We start from the raw sequence: 20830 nt of genomic DNA, 5'->3' as shown, positions 1-20830 counted from the left end.
TTTTGAGACAGAGTCTCACTTTGCTGCCCAGGCTGGAGTGCAGTGGCGTGATCTTGGCTCACTGTGACCGCTACCTTCTGGGTTCAAGCAGTTCTCCAGCGTCAGCCTCCTGAGTAGCTGGGATTACAGGCGTGTGCCACCATGCCCAGCTAATTTTTTTTTTTTTTTAAAAGTAGAGTTGGGGTTTCACCTGATTGGTCAGGCTGGTCTCAAATCTCCTGACATCATGATCCACCCGCATCAGCCTCCCACAGTTCTGGGATTACAGGCATGAGCAGCTGCGCTTGCTTGATTCTTTATCTTTAATCAGTCTTACAAGAGGTGTATCAATTTTATTTTTTAAAAGAGTTACTTTGATTTTGTTCTGCTTTTAAATTGTCCTTTTAAATATGCATTCTTTTTTTTAATTAAAAACATTTTTATTGGTACATAGTAGGTATATATATATTTATGGGGATACATGAGATGTTTTGATACAGGCATACAGTGCATAATAATCACATCCGGCTAAATGGGCTATCCATAAACTCAAGCATTTATCCTTTTTTGTGTTACAGATGTTCTCATTATACTCTGTTATTTTTTAATGAATAATAAATTTTTGTTGACTGTAATTCCTAGTTGTGCTACCCAATACTAGACGTTATGCATTCTGTTTTTCTATGCATTAACTATCCCCCTTTCACTGATGTGTAGTCTTGTAGATACTCAACCTTCACTTCTAATACATGTATTTAAATATGTAATTTTTTTTTTTTTTTTTTTTTTTTTTTAAGGAGACAGGGTTGTGCTCTGTTGCCGAGGCTGGAGTGCAGTGGTGCAGTCATAACTTGCTGCAGCTTTGAGCTTTGAGGCTTAAGCAATCCTCCTGCCTCAGCCTCCCGAGCAGCGGGGACTACAGGCACATACCACCATACCCAGCTAATTTCTAAATCATTTTGTGCAGGCAGGTCTTGAACTCCTGGCCTGAAATGGTCCTCCCATCTCGGCCTCCGAAAGTGCTTGGATTATAGGCATGAACCACCGTGTCCTGCCACATGTATAGATTTTAATCTAAGCATAATTCTGTCTACATTCACTGTTTTGATATTACTTTTCACTGTATCATTTAATTCAAAATACTTTGAGTTTCTTCTTGACTAATTGGTTACTTGAAATACATTGGTTAATTTCTGGCAATGGAACATTTTCTAGTTATTTTGTAGTTGTTGTCTAGCCTAATGCTAGACACAGAATATACTCTGAATAATTTTAGTCCTTTGATATTTATTGAATCTTGCTGTTTTATTCAGCATATGGCCAACTTTAGGAAATATTTCTTGTGTACTTGCAAAGACTATGTATTATCCTATTAGGTATAGTGTCAATTTCTATGTCAATTAGATCAGATTTGTTAATCATTCTCTTCAGATCTTCTGTATGGTACCAAAAGTTATAAGGGTGTATTTTATGTATACTCAGAAGTGCCACCCCATAACACATCCCCCATTCCTGCACTTTCCATCTTGGTCACACCTCTCCTAAGTGTAACCAATCTCACTGTACTCCCATTTCTACTTTGTGGGGTTATTTTGCAGAAATAAGCAGATACATTTATATTTTCCTATTTTCTCCTTTTTATTCAAAAGGTATACTCGGGCTGTGATTTGCACTTCGGGTTTTGAACTTAATAAATCCTGGAAATTGTAGGGCTCTTCCTCTTTCCTCTTGTTTTCCCCCCAGCAGATTCATAGTACTCCATTATGGAAATGTACCATAGTTTATTCAATTAGTCTCTTATGAATGGACATTTAGATACTTTTCAAGGCTGCAGTGAATAACTTTATGCATATGTATTTTCTTGTTGTTAAGTATATGTCTTCACTTGGGACTACTGTAACAAAATATATAAACTGGGTGGCTTATAAACAACAGAAACTTCTCACTGGTCTAGAGGCTGGAAGTCCTAGATCAGAGTGACAGCATGGTAGAGTTCTGGTGAGAACCCTTTTTTCCAGATTTCAGACTGCCGGCTTAGATCCTCAAGCATGTCTCTGGAGAGCAGAGAGAGGAAGCATGTTTGTGGACTCTCACAAGGGCACCAATCCCATTCAAATAGGGCCTCATCATTATGACCTCATCTAATCCAAATTACCTCCAAAAGACCCTACCTTGTAATAGCATCATATAGGGGAGTAGAGTAGCAACTTAGGAATTTTGGGAGCACACAAACATTTAGTCCATAACAGCATATCTTTCTTTCTTTTTTTTCTTAATTGTACTTTGGGCTCTGGGGTACATGTGCACATGGTGCATCCTGCAGGATTGTTGCATAGGTACATATATGCCATGGTGGTTTGCTGTCTCCATCCCCCGTCACCTACATCAGGCATTTCTTCCGGTGTTATCCCTCCCCATCCTTACCTTTCCTTGCTGTCCCTCCGCTCTCCTCCCCTCCACCCCACCACCTACCCCACTGATTGTTGTTTCCTTCCCTGTGCCCGAGTGTTCTCACTGTTCATCACCAGCCTATGAGTGAAAACATGTGGTGTTTGGTTTTCTGTTCTTGTGTCAGTTTGCTGAGAATGATGGTTTCTAGATTCATCCATGTCTCTACAAAGGACACAAACTTGTCATTTTTTTATGGCTGCATAGTACTTCATGGTGTATATGTGCCACATTTTCTTTGTCCAGTCTATCATCGATGAGCATTTGGGTTGGTTCCAGGTCTTTGCTATCGTAAATAGCACCTCAACAAACATACGTGTGCATGTGACTTTATAACAGAACGATTTGTAATCCTTTGGGTATATACCCGGTAATGGAATTGCTGAGTCATACGGAATTTCTATTTCTAGATCTTTGAGGAATCGTCACACTGTCTTTCATAATGGTTGAACTAATTTACACTCCCACCAACAGTGTAAAAGTGTTCTTTTTTCTCCACATCCTCTCCAGCATCTGTTGTCTCCAGATTTTTTAATGATCGCCGTTCTGACTGGCGTGAGATAGTATCTCAGTGTGATTTTGATTTGCATTTCTCTATGACCAATCATGATGAGCATTTTTTCATGTTTTTTGGCCTCATAAATGTCTTCTTTTGAAAAGTGTCTGTTCATCTTCTTTGCCCACTTTCGAATGGGTTTGTTTTTTTCTTGTAAATCTGCTTTAGGTCCTTGTTGATTCTGGATATTAGCCCTTTGTCAGATGGGTAGATTGCAAAAGTTTTTTCCCATTCTGTGGGTTACCAGTTTACTCTAAGGATTATTTCTTTTGCTGTGCAGAAGCTCTTAAGTTTAATTAGATCCTATTTGTCTATTTTAGCTTTTGTTGCCATTGCTTTTGCTGTTTTAGCCATGAAGTCCTTGCCTGTGCCTGTGTCCTGAAAGGTGCATAACAGTGTATCTTCGGCATAAATTCCTAGAAGTGGAATTGCTGGGTCAGAAGGCACATGTAGTTTTGTTAGGTATTGCCAAATTCCCCTTTATACAGATTATAGCAAATTCTCATTCCTGTCAGCAGTATATGAGAGTTCCTGTTTCTCTGCATTCTTATCAACAGATAGGGTACTGGTATGACCTTTTTAAAAATAATTATTTGACAGTTTATATATTTATATTTTCACTGAGGTAAAATTCCTGTAACATAAAATTCACCATTTTAACGACTTCAAAGTGTACAATTGAGTGTTCTTTAGTATATTCAGTTATCACCATGATCTAAATTCAGACTGTTTCTATCATCCCCAAAAGAAACTTCTTACGTATTAGCAGCCATTCCCAACTCTACCCTACCCCCAGCCACTGGCAGTGGGTATTCTGCTTTCTTCTCTGTAGATTTGCATATTCTTGGTGAAATCGCAATTTGTGGTCTTTCATGTCTGGTTTCTTTGTAGTATCATGTTCCCAAGATTCATCCATGTTGTAGCATGTATCAGTGCTTCATTTCTTTTTTTGCTGAACAATATTTAATTGTTGAGTATGCCACATTTTGTTAATCAGTTTATCCATTGATGGATGTGGATATTTGAATTATTTTCACTTTTTTGGTATTGTGGATAATGCTGCTGTGAAAATTCACATATAAGAGTGTTTTGTTTTGTTTTGTTTTGTTTTATGACAGGGTACTCTTTCTGTTGCCCAGGCTGGAGTGCAGTGGCATGATCACAGCTCACTGCAGCCTCAACCTCCTGGGCTCAAACAATCCTTGACCTCCCAAGTAGCTGGGACTACAGGCACGTGTCACGACACCCAGCTAATTTTTGTGGGTTTTGTAGAGATGAGGTTTTGCTGTGTTGCCCAGGCTGGTCTTGAAATCCTGAGCTCAAGCAGTCTACCCGCCTCAGTCTCCCAAAGTGCTGGGATTACAGGCGTGAGCCACCATGCCCGGCCGTGAGTTTTTATTTGGACATATGTTTTCATTTCTCTTGGGCATATATATACCTAGAATTGGAATGATTGGTTCATATGGTAACTCCATGTTTAATCTTTTGAGGAGCTGCCAAACTATTTTCATAGCAGTTGTACCATTTTATATTCTTCCAGCAACGTGGGAAGGTTCCAATTTTTTCACGTCCTTGCCTATACTTGGTATATCTTCTTAATTAATTGTCTGGTCATATCTTTGCATTTTTTTCTATCATTTCCTCTCTCATTTTAAAAGAATTTCTGTATATATAAAGGGTATTAGCTTTTTTCTATGGTACATGGTACATGTATTTTTCGTTTGTTTTTTTGGCACCTTTTGACTTGGTTTATGATAATTTTTTCCCTTTTTTGCTGTACTGTCATACTTAAAAAAAAAAAACTAATTGGAAAATACTTTGGATGAAAAATATATTACTTGTGCTTTGTTTGATACCAACAGAGGGTTGACCCTTTTCTTTGCTGGGCAGATAGTGGGGAGCCAACAGGGTCTGGCTCTGTTGCCCAGGCTGGAGAGCAGTGGCACGATCTTGGCTCACTGCAGCATTCCCCTCCTGGGCTCAAGTGATCCTCCCACCCCAGCCTCCCGAGTAACTGGGACCGCAGGCATGCACCACGACTCCTGGCTCTTTATTGTATTGTTTTGTAGAGACAGAGTTTTGCGAAGTTGGCTAGGCTGGTCTTGAGCTTTTGAGCTCAAACAGCCTGCCTGCCTCAGCCTCCTAAAGTGCTGGGATTACGGATATGAGTATCTGTGCCTGGCTGGATCTGTGGGTTTTTTTGTGTGCTTTTGTTTGTTTTAAGACAGTCTTTTCTGTAGCTCAGGCTGAAGTATATTGATGCAGTCATAGCTCACTACAGCCTGAACCTCTTGGGCTCAAGCTATCCTGGGACTACAGGAACATGCTACCATGCCCAAGCTAAATTTTGTATTTTTTGGTAGAGACAAGGTTTTGCCATGTTGCTCAGGCTGGTCTCAAACTCCTGGGCTCAGGCAGTCTTGCCTCAGCATTTCAAAGTGCTAAGATTATGGGCATGAGCAGCCGCACCTGGCCTGCCGCAATGGATCGAGCAGGGATTGTACTTCAGGTTTCCAAGGCTCTCTTTGCTTCTGCACCCAGCTGTTCTCACTGCAAGTCTGGGGATGTCCTGAGACTGTTGTGGTTTATTCCTGAGGCCTTATTCCTGTTTGCTAAACCCTTTCACTGTTTTGAGAGGCTCCCTCTCAGCTTAGGTTCAGGATTCAGTAACTGTCTTCAGGAGACAACCCACAGGGTGTTTGACACAATCTCCACTCTTCCTTCTCACCAGAATCCTGGGCCCCTTGTTCTGAAGATCTGATCACTTGCTGCCAAAAGCTCTGCTGGTTTCTTTCGCATTAGCCTTTTCTTGGCTCTTCAAGATCTTAAGGGCTCAGAATTGGCAAATGCCCTGTGGGAAAAAGTAGCCAGCTGTTAGCATATCATTTTCTGTCTTCATCTGTGTCACTCATTGTCTTGGTTGCCTCAGAATGTCTCTGTCTTGAGCCCTTCAAACATTGTTTGGGTTAATCTGGATTTTCATTTTTCTCAATGGGAGTTTAGGCTTGTACAGGCTATTCCTTGAGACTCAAATAGAAGTCCTTTATGGCATTTTAAAAATTTAATTGTACATGCTTTTTTGGTTTTGTTTTCAGTTGCTCTGTGTCTGATTCTCCTGTTAACAGTGACTTGGTAAAGCGGGGGACCTTATTTTAATTATAGTGATTTTTAATCACCAGTGTCTAGTATCTATAATGACTACTCATTGAATTTGTATTGTATGAGGAAAGAACTTTGCTTTTACGTAAAAGCTTTTGAAAATAGGCAGCAAGTTAACAAATTTGGCTTTGCTATGAGATTTTCCTACAAATTTAAAGTCTGTGGTAAAAAAGGGGGGTAGGTCGGGGTGTTACATTGTTTGTAGATACTTTTTGACACAGCTGAAATTGGAGTCCTGGCCTTTTAAAAATTTAACAAATATTTATTATTCTATAAATCAGGTTCTACTCTGGGTGTGGGGAGAGACAGTGATTATTTTTGTGGGTTAGGTCTCTAATCTCCTCAGGCTCCTTCTGCATATAACATATCAAGAGAGAATATAGGCCATTTGATATGAACATCAGCATACCACATTGTAATTGGTAGATACCAAGTATAATACACCAAAAATTATTTTGTTCTCTTAACAGAATATGACAGATACTTAGCATCTAGCAAAATAATGGCAGCTGCTTATCTTGACCCCAACTTGAATCACACACCAAATTCGAGTACTAAGACTCACCTGGGTACTGGTATGGAACGTTCTCCTGGTGCGATGGAGCGAGTATTAAAGGTCTTTCATTATTTTGAAAGCAATAGTGAGCCAACCACCTGGGCCAGTATTATCAGGCATGGAGATGCTACTGATGTCAGGGTAAGTATGTTTTTCTGTGAGACATCCTTAATGTTTATTTAGGTTAAAATTTAATGGCATGTATGAAAACAATGTAATAATTTTTATTTAACTTATCAGGAACTTTTCATATTACAGAGATATTAAACTTTTCATTATAAGATTTATTAGTTAATATGCAGTTGACCTGAGTTTTAATTGTTGTAAAATTTCTTAGGAAAATAATGACTGAATCATATTTTAGTCATAGAATGCCATTGACTTATTTTTCCCTCCTAGGCTTCTTTTTTTAAACTTTTGGATGAGTACTAGGAAACAACACAACCAAAATAGCCTCTAATACTCATGAAGTAAGCTATTTTTCTAGAAAGTATATTTTGAAGGTATTTGCATGATTTCAGATGGGATAATTTCTTTTAAAACTGTTGAACATATGCTATGTGTCAGACACTGTGCTAGGTCCTGGAGATGTAAAAGGTCTCTGTGAGGTCCTTGCTCTTACAGCTTAGAGCGTGTAGGGAGAGACATCATTAATGTGATTATAGTACGGCGCAGAAGTGCCTCACTGGAGGTTCTTATGGAAGCTTGGAGGAATAACAACTTTTAAATGTAGAGGTTAGTACTAGAAAGGATTTCCTTTGGGCCTGGGAAGGTGAGTAAAGGTAGTAACATGGAATTGGGGGAGAAGAGCCTGCTACAGAGAATGAGAAGGTAGCACTGTGATTTCAGAAAGCCGAGTTCAGTATTTAAATTTTTAGTGTTTGCTTTGATGAAGTGTTAAATACCTCCTCTTTCCTAGCCTCCTCTACCTAGTCTATATTCATCTTTAAGGAGAAGTTTCCAGTGACAAGGAAGTTTAGATATATCTCTTTTCTCTCTCTCTTTTTTTTTTTTACAATAGCAAAATTAATTAATTTTCTACTCTCTAACTTACATGCCTTTATTATTTTTAACCAAAGCAAAGGGATTGGTAGAATTTAGATTTAAGGCTAAAAGGTTGGGTGCAGTGGTCCACGCTTGTAATCCCAGCACTTCGGGAGGCCAAGGTGGGTGGGTCACTTGAGGTCAGGAGTTTGAGACCAGCCTGGGCAACATGGCAAAATCCCATCTCTACAAAAAATATAGAAATTAGCCAGGCATGGTGGCACATCCCTATAGTCCCAGCTACTCAGGAGGCTGAGACAGGAGAGACACTGGAACCCAGGAGACAGAGATTGCAGTGAGCTGAGATCGCCCTATTGCGTTCTAGCCTGGGCAACAGAGCAAGACTCTGTCTAGAAAAAAAGAGAAAAAAAGATTTTAGGCTAAAGTCTTGTATATAAATTTTACATAATTTTTTGTTACCTCTGAAATTTAATATTAGAAAACTATTCAGATGGATTAATTATTGAAAATATGATAGCCTCTTTTATAAAGTTTTTATGAAGCTTGTTGGCTTTTTCTAGTTTTTTCTAATTCTGTGTTTTACTTTTAACCTGGTAAACACTGTCATTTGGTGGAAAGGCTTGCAATGAGTATACTGCCATAAGGTTAATCAGGTAATTCATACTGGAAAGAAACCTTGTAGATGTAACCTTATGTAAGGCTTTTAGTGTATGTTCTCGTCTTTGTAGATTTCAGATACAATGAAGGAGGACAGTCTTCAGTAAAATCATTTTATCAGCTCTAATAAACTTCAGAGCGTTCATAAAGGAGGGAAACCTTTCAGAGATTATGAATTTGACAAGACATTTAGCAAAAATGTTCAAGACTTATATCAGAAAACTCACCTAGGAAAGACTGTAACAGATAAGCCATGGTTTTACTATCAAACTTTCTGCATGTAAGGGGATTACTCCCACAGAGCCAGTGTCACTGCAGGCATGTCAGCCTTTAGCCAGTGTTAAAAACTTCCTAGTCATGCATTCATATTGTGAAGAAAAATTTACATCAGATACAAATGCATAAGTTATTAGAACTCATTTATCAAACTTGTAAAGATTAATCTGATCAAATCTATATGGCCACAAGCAAGGTGTTTTATTTCATAGTAATTGGCAAATTATCAGTTAATTATTTTCAAATTGGGGCAGAAAAATCACAATTGGCATTGAATTCACCATAGCCCTTTCCTGGGATAGCATGAGGTTCTCATGATACTGAGTCACTGTGATGGAAGACTGGATATTATTCGTAACCCACTTCCCATTGAATGCTTTAATGCCTTTAACATTTGAAAATGCAGTATCTTAATTGTAAATTAATGAGTGGATTTGCACATCCGAACAAAGTAGTACTGAAGAACATGTCTGTGACATCTTTCTCCCAAATAAGAGGTATCAGACAAAGGAACATTATGGATACAAGATATTGTTAGGAAAGAGAAAAATGGAATAAACACCATAGTATTTGAAGGCCTGATGACCTACGAACAGGAAGTGGGGATTGTTAGAATTTAGATTTAAGGACTGACCATTGAGTAACATCATCAAAGGGGATGCCACACAACTATTTTCTGAAATGATATGCCTTATTGTTATTCATGTACTGAATAATTTGATTCAGTCTTAAACTCAGTATAGCTACACTGCCCATTATCATACCTATGTGGAGTTGTTGAGCACTTGAATGTTGCTACCCTGAATTGACGTGTGCTATAGTATAAAAATACATTCCACATTTCAAAGGCTTAGTAAGAAAACAATAAAGTATCTCATCAGTGTGTTATGATTACATTCTGAATGATAATACTTTTGATATAATAGGTTAACTATATCATTGTAATTGAGTTCACCTTTTTCTTTTTATTATTTGTTTTTTGGCTGTGGCTACTAGAAATTTTAAAATTACTTATGTGACTTGCATTATATTTCTGCTGGACAGTTGTGCTCTATAGAAAGCAATTCTCATAAAGACTAGATCAGAAAAACCAAAACCTTTTGAGGAGTTTAAAGATTTGTTTTCACCAAGAACATCTGGATTTTTGTAACATTTCATTATAGTGGCTTTATTTTCATGCCTCAATTAATAAGTATTACTGCTTTTACAATTATATGTGCTAATTGTACATTAATTAATGTTTGGTTGCCGAAAAGATTCACAGGATTCCACAGTTTATAGGCAAAATCCATTACAGCAATACTAGTATAATGATAACTCATTTAAGTGATCTGAAGATCTTTGGTACAGGCCTCTTGGCCTTGGACATGTTTTTTTCTGTAGATGTGAAACCATTACTGGCTTATGTGTGAAGCACCTCAGTATGAGGAAGTGGTGGGGGTCTGTGAGAGGATCACACAGGTACTTTCCATCTACATAGCCAGCCTCAACCTGTGGACCTGCTCAAGTGCTGCCAAAATTAGATGTACCTCGTCAGTCCAGTTATGATTATGAAATCGTACTGACAGGCTGGTATATTCTGCACCTCAAACAGCTCAGGAACCCATGGTTACAAACGTCACTTATCTTGGCCATAGGTTTGGCTAGGTGTCAGTACCATGCTTCAGGCAGCTTTAGAGAGAAGTATGGAGTCAATCTAAAAGAGCCAAGAGAAATCCAGGCTGTACAGTGTTGAATAAGATCAGTCATCTGGAAACATGTCAGTGATAATTCAGAAAAATAATGACATAAAATTCCCAAATTCTACCAGAGAAGTCCCCTAAGAGAAAGAATGACATTTACACCAGACTTTTTTTTTTGAGACAGAGTTTCACTGTCATTGCCCAGGTTGTAGTGCAGTGGTGCGATCTTGGCTCACCACAACCTTAGCCTGCAGGGTTCAAGCGATTCTCCTGTCTCAGCCCCTCGAGTAGCTGGGATTACAGACATACACCACCATGCTTGGCTAATTTTGTGTTTTTAGTAGAGACGGGGTTTCTCCATGTTGGTTAGGTTGGTCTTGAACTCCTAACCTCAGGTGATCCACCTGCCTCAACCTCCCAAAGTGCTGGGATTAAAGGTGTGAGCCACCGCACCCAGCCTACGCCAGACTTTTCATCAGCAATGCTGGATGCAAGAAGACATTGGAACAGTATCTTCAGAGGGCTCAGGGAAAATAACGTATACCTTAGAAGTCTATCAGATAAATTATTAATCAAGATAATGTGAAATGAAAGTATCTGCAGAGAAGTAGTGACGTTAGAAAGCTAACAGCATGGGCTCTCTTTGAAAAAACAATTAGATGATATAATGCAGCATGGAAAAAACTGAGCCCAGAAGAAAATTCTGGAGCAGGATGCAGAGACAGTGGTCCATTGTCATACTTGCTGCCTTGTATGCTGTCCCTCTTGTACCTCTCTTAATGTCCCCATAATCTCTTGAATCTACCACCACAATTTAATCCAACTTCTGCCTATTCTCCACCTGTCTCCATCCTCTGATTGATCTCATTCTAGATTTGCAACCTTAGTGCTACCCAGCTGTCATGCTGTTTTCCCTCATCTAGTTCTCTCCTAGACAACCATTTCACACCTCCTCCACTTTCTTCAACCTGCAGTACTTGCAAAGGTCCACACATTTTTGTATCTTCTCTTTCCCCAGCATTTGTACCTCACTTCTCTGTCTGTACACTTCTTGCTACAAAATAACCATCCAATGCTCCAGTTAAAGGGTTACTTCATCTTTTAGTTACTTAGATCCATTTGCAGTCATCTTCTCTTCTTTTGCTCTCAAGCCATTTCCAATATATTAACCAATTCAGTCCACTTTATCTTCAAAAATATATTTGGAGCCTACCTATTTCATATTGCCTCCACTGCTACCCCTTTCACCTCTTTCTTTGAGCTCCTCTCTAGCAGCTGCCTTAAAATGTCTCTCCCATACAGTGTGGCTTGGTAGCCTAACTGAAGTCTTGTTTCCCTGATTGCTCTCCTCAGTCTGTTGACAGCCCAGCAGCCAGAATGATCCTGGAGAGATGAAAGCCAGAGCACCTCACTCCTCCACTCAGAACCTATCTTCATTTAGTAAACATGCACATCCTTTGAGAGTCTCCCCCTTGTCCCCCAACTCCTCCCCTATCATGCCCTGTCACCTTCTGTCCTTGTCACTCACTTTTTCTTTCTACTTCTTGTTTTCTCTAACATGCCAGTCACTGAATCAGTGATTTGCCCAGAACCCCACAAGAGCTCCGCATTTCTCTCAGACTAAAAGTCAAATTTTTTTTTGTGGCCTACAAGGACCTACAGAATCTGGCTCCTCGCTTGTTCTCATCCTGCCCTTACTAACTGCCTCTTGGGGCATCCCAGCCTAAGAATGCTCCCCTATCTTCTATCACTGTTTTATTTTTTTCAGATCGTCATTATTGACATTGTTTTGTTCTTGATTTGTTTGCTCATTTACTAGCTGTTTGATTCCCCCCCTTGTTAAGTTCTGTGACATCAGAGACCTTTGTACTTAATGATATTATCGCCAGCGTCTCTAACAGTGTCTAGCCGGCAAACAGCAGGTGCTCAGTAAGTATAGGTACTTTTTTGAATGACTGTGTGGCACCCTAGGTGAAATCCTGACAGAAATATGTTAGGAAAATTGGCCACAGAAGTAGAAAGCCTTAATTGACAAATAACCACAAAGAGATTGATTTAATAGTCAAAGATTATACCTAGTCAAAGCCATACCCCACTTTACTGATATCTCTGTCAAATCTTTGTACCTAGTGTATTTTTTAAAAAAGACGTTACAAGGACTAGAACAAATGATTTTATGCCCATGCACCAGGCAAATACTGGGCAAGTACTATATGATGCTGCTTAAGATTACACCACCATTGAGTTCTGGGACAGTATTCTTATCACCTTCAAAACCCCTTAAATTTTTTCTGACTGGTACATTGAACTTTTCTAAATGTATAGCACATCCTCGGGTTTCAGTACTTGTCATGAGCCACTAGGAAATGGTTGGTAAATCTGAATCTGTAATAGTATATAGAAAAAAATCAGTTCATGTAGTTTGCTAAAGTATGGGTGTGTTGGGCTGGATTAATACTAATTACTGTTACCAAGCTGGTAGTGGGAAGACTAGCAATGGGCAGTAACATTGTGCTCAATTTAAAATCATCCTTCTGATGGAAATGGGAAAATGCACAGTGATTTGGGATTCTACAAGAAGAAACTGTGCTATAAACAACTGGTATCTGTAGGGGAAGGGAATTCTTCAGGGAGTTTTCTCTAAGTTTAGCCATAGGTAGGTACCTGGAGGACTTTTCAGAGCAGTCCAACAGCCTTCAGTGTTTATTGTTAGGTGTCATCACTGGACACATTATGTGTGTTAGAAGTGTAAGCTGTTCTCTCTGATAGAGGTGCAGGTGAATGTGCATTTAAAAACTTGAACATTGATTGTTATGGATTCAAATAGTTTTGATTCTAGAAAGGACTATGGAGGTCTTAGAAAATTAAAATCTTCCTTTACAGGATAGAAAGTATCATCCAGGAAGAAAGCTAGAAAGAAAAGCTTTAAGAAAAAGCGTACAAGCCATGTTAAGGAGGAGAACCCGAGCTAGGAGAGTGTGAGAAAGAAAAAATTTTGAATTTAAAATCCTTAGAGATAGTGATTCAGGTAGTGATTTCCCATAGGCAGGATGATGGCCCCTAAAGATGCCTACATCCTGATCCCTAGAATCTGTGCAGATGTCCCCTTACAAGGTTAAAGGGACTTTGCAGATGTGATTAAGGCTGTAGATCTTAAGATGGGGAGATCATGAGTTTTTCACTGCAGCAGGCCTTTCCTTACTGTAGTCAGAGGGAAGTGAATATGAAAGAAGGATCAGATACAAAATCGAAGGAAGAAGAGGACCGTGAGCCAAGGAGTGCAGGTGCCCTCTGGAAGCTGGAAAAGGCAAGCTAAGAGCTTCCAGAAAACAGCACATCCCTGCTGACATCTTTATTTTAGGCCAGCGAGACTCATTTCATACTTGTGATCTACAAAACTAAACAAAACTTGTTGTGTTTTAAGCCCCCAAGTTTGTGGTGATTTATTACAGCAGTAATAGGGAACTAATACAGTGACTATGGACCATCAAGATACAAAAAGTGCATTCTTTGTCTTGGAAGGCTTTTAGAAGGTCTCCTAGTTTACTACTGGACCAAGCGGAGGAAACATACTAGGTATTGGAGAGCAGGATTTGAATTTTTGGATCTTGTTTTTTGATAACCCAGTGATGAAAGCCTCCTAGAAGACTGGTAGGAATCCCTTGGTTTTCTAAATGTGAAGAGTATCTGAAAGAGAAACACATGGAGGAAAAGAAACAATACTATAGAGGAATCAGTAATGATGATTATATTTGGTAATTCTTAGGAGGCAATAAGGACTTGAACAGTGTCAGCAATGTATGTTGCCTCAGATATCTCTTCTAGAAATAAGCAAATCTGAAAATTAAGTGTGAGAATATAGCTAAAAATGTCAAATACCCCCTTTTTGTCTCCTCCTCCCCACAAACCACTTGCTACTCATTTGCACATATTCATTGTCATGTCTTTCCCCTGTGAGACTCCTAAGACTTCTTAAGGTAAGGATTGCATCTTAACCGTCATGGCGTCACTAACATCATGCATGTAGTGGGCACTTTAAATGTTCATTGAATAAATGAATGAACAGTTCATGAAATAATAAACATGAAGGAAAGAGTTACATGACCTATTTCGAAGGTCATTGTGGTGACGGTCACTTGTTTGACAGTACTATCTAAAAGGTAAGTGGCTAAATGGAACCAAGCAAAATAATAAAATAAAAACTTTTAGAAATGAACAAAATTATGGCCTCATATCATTAGTAAGTAATCAGGGAAATAAAATCATCATAACAACGGTAAAATACCTGTGGGAGATTTTTTGGTCATCAAATTGATCATCTTAAGATTGACTTTATTTATTAATGTGAGATAAAAGGACAGTCTGTAACCTTATGCATCAAGTATAATTGGTATAGTTTTCTTGATGAGCAGGCAGTTTGGTTGTACTTATCAAAATGTTTCAGTTAAAGGAAATTTTGTCTCTCTATGTGGTGCTCGTAAACACATTTGATGACAGCTAGAAGGATGTTAATAGCAGTATTTTCATTTACACCTTCCTTTCTCCTTCAGAACAAGGAAATCTTTATTCATGAGTATAAAATGACTTTGCATATTTAATGTTATGTTCCTGATAAGATAGAAGCACGATGTGAGCACTGGTTTCTTTTAACCTTAAAAAGAATTCTTACACTGTGAATGTCTACTGTGAGAATCTAATCAGAAAAAGATGTGTATTTCTGACACTTGGGATATGAGATAAATGGAGAGACAGAGGTTTCAGAGTAGCCAACTATCGTTGTGTGTTTCATAGGACCAGATGTGCCTTCAAAGCTGTGATGAGAAATTTAAATTTAATTCTGGTACCTTTAGTGGCATATTTAAAACCCATGTCCTATTATCTCCTTAGAGACAGTATTTTTATTCTAAGTGTATGTGTGTGTGTTATGAAAATGGGGCACTTCCATATGGCAGCACTGTAGGGTTGGTTGAGTATGCATTCCTCACTAAATACATAGTTCTCAACTAGAGTTATTTGTTGAGTTATCCGGACCAAATATTTAGTTCTCAGAATTACTTAAGCTACTGAGTATATGCATTTAGCACCACATATTTAAGCACTTTGTATATTTGTAATGTTTGCTGCTATCTAGAGAAATTTATAAGGGTGCTAGAGAATGAGAAATAGGACAGAGTACAAAATGGACGCATAGTGAGAAAGCAAAAAATGAAACAAGTTTATTGCTTTCCACTATTTCATGGAGAGTGAAAGTTGAATGCTGGTTTACTCAAGAGATACTACCCTATGCAAAGGCTGTGTTACTCACATCTACACTTAAAGCCACTCTGAGTCTCTTCAGGCAGCATGATCAAGTGAATGGAACAATATTCTGTTTCATAAAACTCCAAGACGGAAACCTACTTTTCCCTAACAAATACCAAAGTTCTGGGCTAAGTCTCTTTGAGACTGGTTTGCTGCAGGTCTCCTATGTGTGTGCTGTGAGTTTAGAGGAGATGAAGTGATTTTTTTCATGGGGTCAATACTGAAGGCAATCAGAGAAGGTGGGCTTTCTCTTAGGATGTAATGGTGACAATTATAAGAAATGATTTGTGTTCCGTACTGCCATGCATTCAACATCAGGTTATGGAAGGATAGATCAAGTAACTTGAGGCAGACGGCTAGAGACCACTGTAGACATTGATCGCAGCTTTAACAAGAGAGAGGCTCTTCTTGAATTGGTGAGCTGTGGAGCAAGGAGACTTTCTGACCTATGCTTTACCGAGGATAACTAGTGTTGGTGTGCACTGGATGTTGACCTGGAAAAGCTGGACAAGGAACTAGGAGCTTTTGTGGGAATTTCAGAGGTACTAGCTTCCATCCTTTATAGTTCAGGGATTTGTGTGTTGGCAAGCAGCTGCAGAAATCACTTCAGAGAGAATTGTTAAAAGGTGCTCCTTCCTCTAGGCAAATTACCCACCCCAGAGCACAAGGCTTAAAGACTAGAACATGGGTTGGGTTCAGCCTCAGCTAAACATCCTTGTGTAGGTAGGGTACTGCCATTTACAGCGACCCTGTCAGAAATTCTGGGCCTTGGATCAAAAAGCCAGGAAGGACATTTTATGCCTGTATCAGTTCCACATAGGAGGCTGTAGGCTGCAAACATCCCTCCTGTCCTGATGTGAATTCATCATCTTTATGAAGCTATCTTTGACTCTTCCAGCCTGGCCCTTTGTTCATGCCTTTTCTCTTGATACCGTGTTTACTCCCTACCTCTGTCCCTCTCTCATCCACTTCCTGTGCTTGACAAACAGCTTTGTACCCGGGATTGAGTTGTCTGAACCAGAGATTGACTCTACCACTTCATTCACTCAGTGCCCTGGGAGGCCTGGCACATGCCAGGCACCCGTATTGGGAGCACGTGTCCTCAGTGTGCATACACTGGGTTTTGGACAGTTTTTGTATATGGTACATGTTACGATTTATCATTGCTTATGGAGAAGGCTAGGGATAATATCCTTTGTCATGGTCAGCAGCATTGTGCTGTAATAAAGCAACACTTGGTGAGTGCAGGAACTTTTATATGTGTTTTACAGTAAAAGTTTTATTATAACTTCAATTAATTGCTAATTTTAAAAGCCAGTGATTTTTTTTCATAGACATTTTTCATTTTACTATCAGCATCTTTTTTTTTTTTTTTTTTTTTTGAGATGGAATCTCGCCCTGTCACCCAGGCTGGAGTGCAGTGGTGTGATCTCGGCTCACTGCAACCTCCACCTCCAGGGTTCAAGTGATTCTTCTGCCTCAGCCTCCCAAGTAGCTCGCACTACAGGCAAGCGCCACCATATCCAATTAATTTTTTTTGTATTTTTAGTAGAGCCTGGTTTTCACCATATTGTTCAGGCTGGTCTCAAACTCCTGACCTTGCGATCCACCTGCCTCAGCCTCCCAAAGTGCTGGGATTACAGGCGTGAGCCATACTGCGCCTGGCCATAAGCATCATTTTTTAAAAACTTGTCTTATCACCTAAAAGACTGAGAAAGTCACAATTTGGTGTGATTTGCATACCTTCACGTAAAGGGCAGCAGATGGTTCTGTCATATTCCCAAGTGAGTCTTCCATACATGCTGCCCACTTAAAAATATATTCTCCCATGGCCTTCATACCTAGGCAGGTACAGGGCAAGAGTCCCTTCTAACACTTAGCCTTTCCATTGCTCAGGAGAAATTTCACCATCTCTAGGGTACCTTCTCCGATGACCTTATTCAAAGGTGACTTTTTCCTCTGAACTCAAGGGAACACATGTTAGAAGCATTAGATTTGGGAGCATTTTATATTACTGCATAATAATTTTTAATGAGCAAGTAATAAAGTGATTAGACCCAAATTCAACAAACTTTTCATATATCTTCAGTGTCACCAAAAACATAGCATTAACTGTATGTTCCTGAATGTATGTTTTTTAAAAAAAATGATTATGAATGTTGCAGCCTGGTCTTGAGCAGTATGATCTCCCTGTTTTAGAAAGTATAACTCCCTCCTTGGGTCTGGATCTTAGAAAGTAGTAACTGAAAGATAGCTGGTATACTTTGACAGGTTTGGAGGGTGATGACAGTGGAATTGCAGAAATGCATTTTTAAGTTTACATGCCTTATTAATAAAGGAGACCATCTTTTTGTTTTGTTTTCTAAAACTTTTCCTTGTTCTTGAAAATACTATTTCAGAAACAAAGATTCCTAAGTAATTTATTTAACTTGATATTCTTATACCAAAGATTTCTGGTAAGAAGTGAACATTGCATTACGTTTTAGCTTACGGTTCTGTTTTTTTGTTTTTGTTTTTGTTTCAGTTTATAACAGTCATTCTTGTGGGGGGGTGTGTTTTAGGGCATCATTCAGAAGATAGTGGACAGTCACAAAGTAAAGCATGTGGCCTGCTATGGATTCCGCCTCAGTCACCTGCGGTCAGAGGAGGTTCACTGGCTTCACGTGGATATGGGCGTCTCCAGTGTGAGGGAGAAGTATGAGCTTGCCCACCCACCAGAGGAGTGGAAGTAAGATATAAACCTGCTTTGGTGTGATGCACACTTGATTTGTTTTGCTTTTAAAAACCATGCACAGGATAATAAATGTATATGCTTAATTTTCACAGTGCTTGTCATTACAACTCTGGTATAAACAAAATTGATTAGTAATTATTAATCAGTGATCTCTTCTAGACTTCTAGCTTTTAAATACTATTAACTATACTTTGAGCTATGTCAGTCTACTGTGATGGTCTTTTGTTAGCTGAATTCTCATCAGTGCTACTTTGTTTCAACTTTTGCTCCCAGTAAAACTCAAACCCGGTTTTTTTTTTTTTACATTTTCATTTCTTATCCTTCTATGTAGCAGGAGTTGATAGCACACCTAAATACCTTATTAATGGGCTACGTAGCTTGTTTTTACCATGCCCAGTAATCTAGCGCGCACCTACAAAGAACGAGTGTGTATTTGCTATTCACATGCAACATTAAAATTAGGAAGTAATCTCTTAGTGACTCCTGTCGAAATGTTAGGAAAATAAAATTATTTCAGAGTAAATTAAAAGAATTCCCTATAAGTGTTCTTTTTCTTGTTCTCCCCTACTTTTTTCTTTTTAACAAGCAACTCAAGATGGTGGTAGGAAATTCTATATCTAAAATACTTTTGAGAGAAGTGTAACTTGTAAAAATGGGCTTTCTTCTCTAGGGTGCTAATTGTTAGAGGTAATGCTACAGAAATAAAGATAGTTGTAGATTGAAGAGTACATTCAAAGGGTCAGTAACTTTCAAGAATCTAGATTGATTAGGGTAGACATTTTAAAAGAAAAACATGTTTAGGTGGAATAATATTTTTTTCTTCTTTGCGACAGGGTGTTGTCCTGTTGCCCAGGCTGCAGTACTGTGGTATGAACATGGCTCACTGCAGCCTTGACCTCTTCAGCTCAAGCGATCCTCCCACTTCAGCCCCCTGAGTAGCTGGGACTATAGGCACACATACCACACCCTGCTAATTTTTTGTATCTTTTGTAGAGATGGGGTTTTACCATTTTGCCCAGACAGGTCTCAAACTCCTGGGCTCGAGCAGTCTACCCACCTTGGCCTCCAAAATGTTGGGATTACAGGTGTGAGCCACTGTGCCCAGCCTGAATAAATCCCTACCCCAGTTACAGAGTTCATCAAAGAAATACAGTAGTATTTTCAAATTCTTCAGGTAGCTGGAACCAAGCCAACAAAATATTCCTTGAGAATATAGTTTGGTTGGTTCACATCAATAGCTAGAGAAGATGTGACCTCCAACTATTTAGTCAGTTATGCAAGTAAGCATTCCCAAAGGATATGTAAAAGTTAGATAAAAATACCTGCAGGGTTTTTGTTTTGTTTTGTTTTGTTTTTGAGATGGGCACCTTGCTATGTTGCTAGGGCTGATCGCAAACTCCCCTATTCAGACAATCCTCCTATGTCAAGGTACTTTTATTTAATACAATTCTATTATCTTGGTTTATATAGACATGTCAGATGCAAACTTTGTTATAAGGAAATCCTTAGTGCTCAAGAAAATCGTCATTGAATCTATCTAAGTATAGTAGATTGTTGTTGTTACTGTTCTTTTAAGCCAATTTATTTCACTTTTTTTCAGGTAAAATTAAATAGGCACTGACAGGGTCTTGAGTCCTCAAAAGGAAGAAAAGTTTAGACTGGGTTAGATAGAATTTCTCATAGATTGACCGTACTAGATTAAAGGGTGATCAAGATACTACTGCTCATAATAATAATAATAATGATGATGATGATGACGATGACATTGATATTGATGCCTTGTGACTGAGCCAGGGACTCTGCCAGCTATATGCTGCTTACACCAGATAACTTAAATATATATTTCATTTGACTGTCCCCAAACCCTATGAGTTAGAGACTACCATTGTTCTTAATTTACAGATGAAAACAAAATTGATAAACTTGTAGTTAGAACATAGCTTTGATTTGAATTTAGCTGTCTGGCTTCATACTACAGGTTTTAAAAATCAGATCTCAATATAGGAATAATGTTGTGTAGGAAAATGTAACCAGGCTTTTTAAGATTAGTAAAAGTTGACCGGGCATGGTGGCTCATACCTGTAATCCTAGGACTTTGAGAGGCTGAGGCAAGTGAATTACTTGAGGTCAAGAGTTCAAGATCAGCCTGGCCAACACGGTGAAACCCCATCTTTACTAAAAATACAAAAATTAGCCAGGCATGGTGGCAGGTGCCTGTAATCCTAGCTACTTGGGACGCTGAGGCAGGAGAATTGCTTGAACTCGGGAGGTGGACGTTGCAGTGAGCCAAGATCATGCCATTGCACTCCAGTCTGGGTGACAGAGTAAGACTCTGTCTCAAAAAAAAAAGATTGGTGAGGCCGGGCGCAGTGGCTCACGCTTGTAATCCCAGCACTTTGGGAGGCCGAGGCGGGTGGATCATGAGGTCAAGAGATCGAGACCATCCTGGTCAACATGGTGAAACCCCGTCTCTACTA

The 20830-nt window shown here is 39.0% G+C and overlaps 1 protein-coding gene across 42 annotated transcripts in view; it reads left to right on the top strand.

The window, feature by feature from the left end:
• PTK2 (protein tyrosine kinase 2) overlaps window positions 1–20830 on the top strand; it is a 349037-nt gene that overhangs the window by 107595 nt on the left and 220612 nt on the right. For 28 of the 42 annotated variants that reach the window (XM_037728934.1, XM_037728949.1, XM_037728947.1 and 25 more), the window contains 2 exons: window positions 6613–6839; window positions 18181–18347. In XM_037728934.1, the coding sequence (XP_037584862.1) occupies window positions 6645–6839; window positions 18181–18347 (362 nt within the window). In that variant the 5' untranslated portion in view covers window positions 6613–6644. The remainder of the gene's footprint in view (window positions 1–6612; window positions 6840–18180; window positions 18348–20830) is intronic. The other 14 variants (XM_037728951.1, XM_037728962.1, XM_037728960.1 and 11 more) reach the window with 1 other exon arrangement.

This window comes from Cebus imitator, unplaced genomic scaffold, assembly GCF_001604975.1.
Source record: "Cebus imitator isolate Cc_AM_T3 unplaced genomic scaffold, Cebus_imitator-1.0 Scaffold284, whole genome shotgun sequence".
Lineage (NCBI taxonomy): Eukaryota > Metazoa > Chordata > Mammalia > Primates > Cebidae > Cebus > Cebus imitator.
This window is presented reverse-complemented; position numbering and strand designations above follow the sequence as displayed.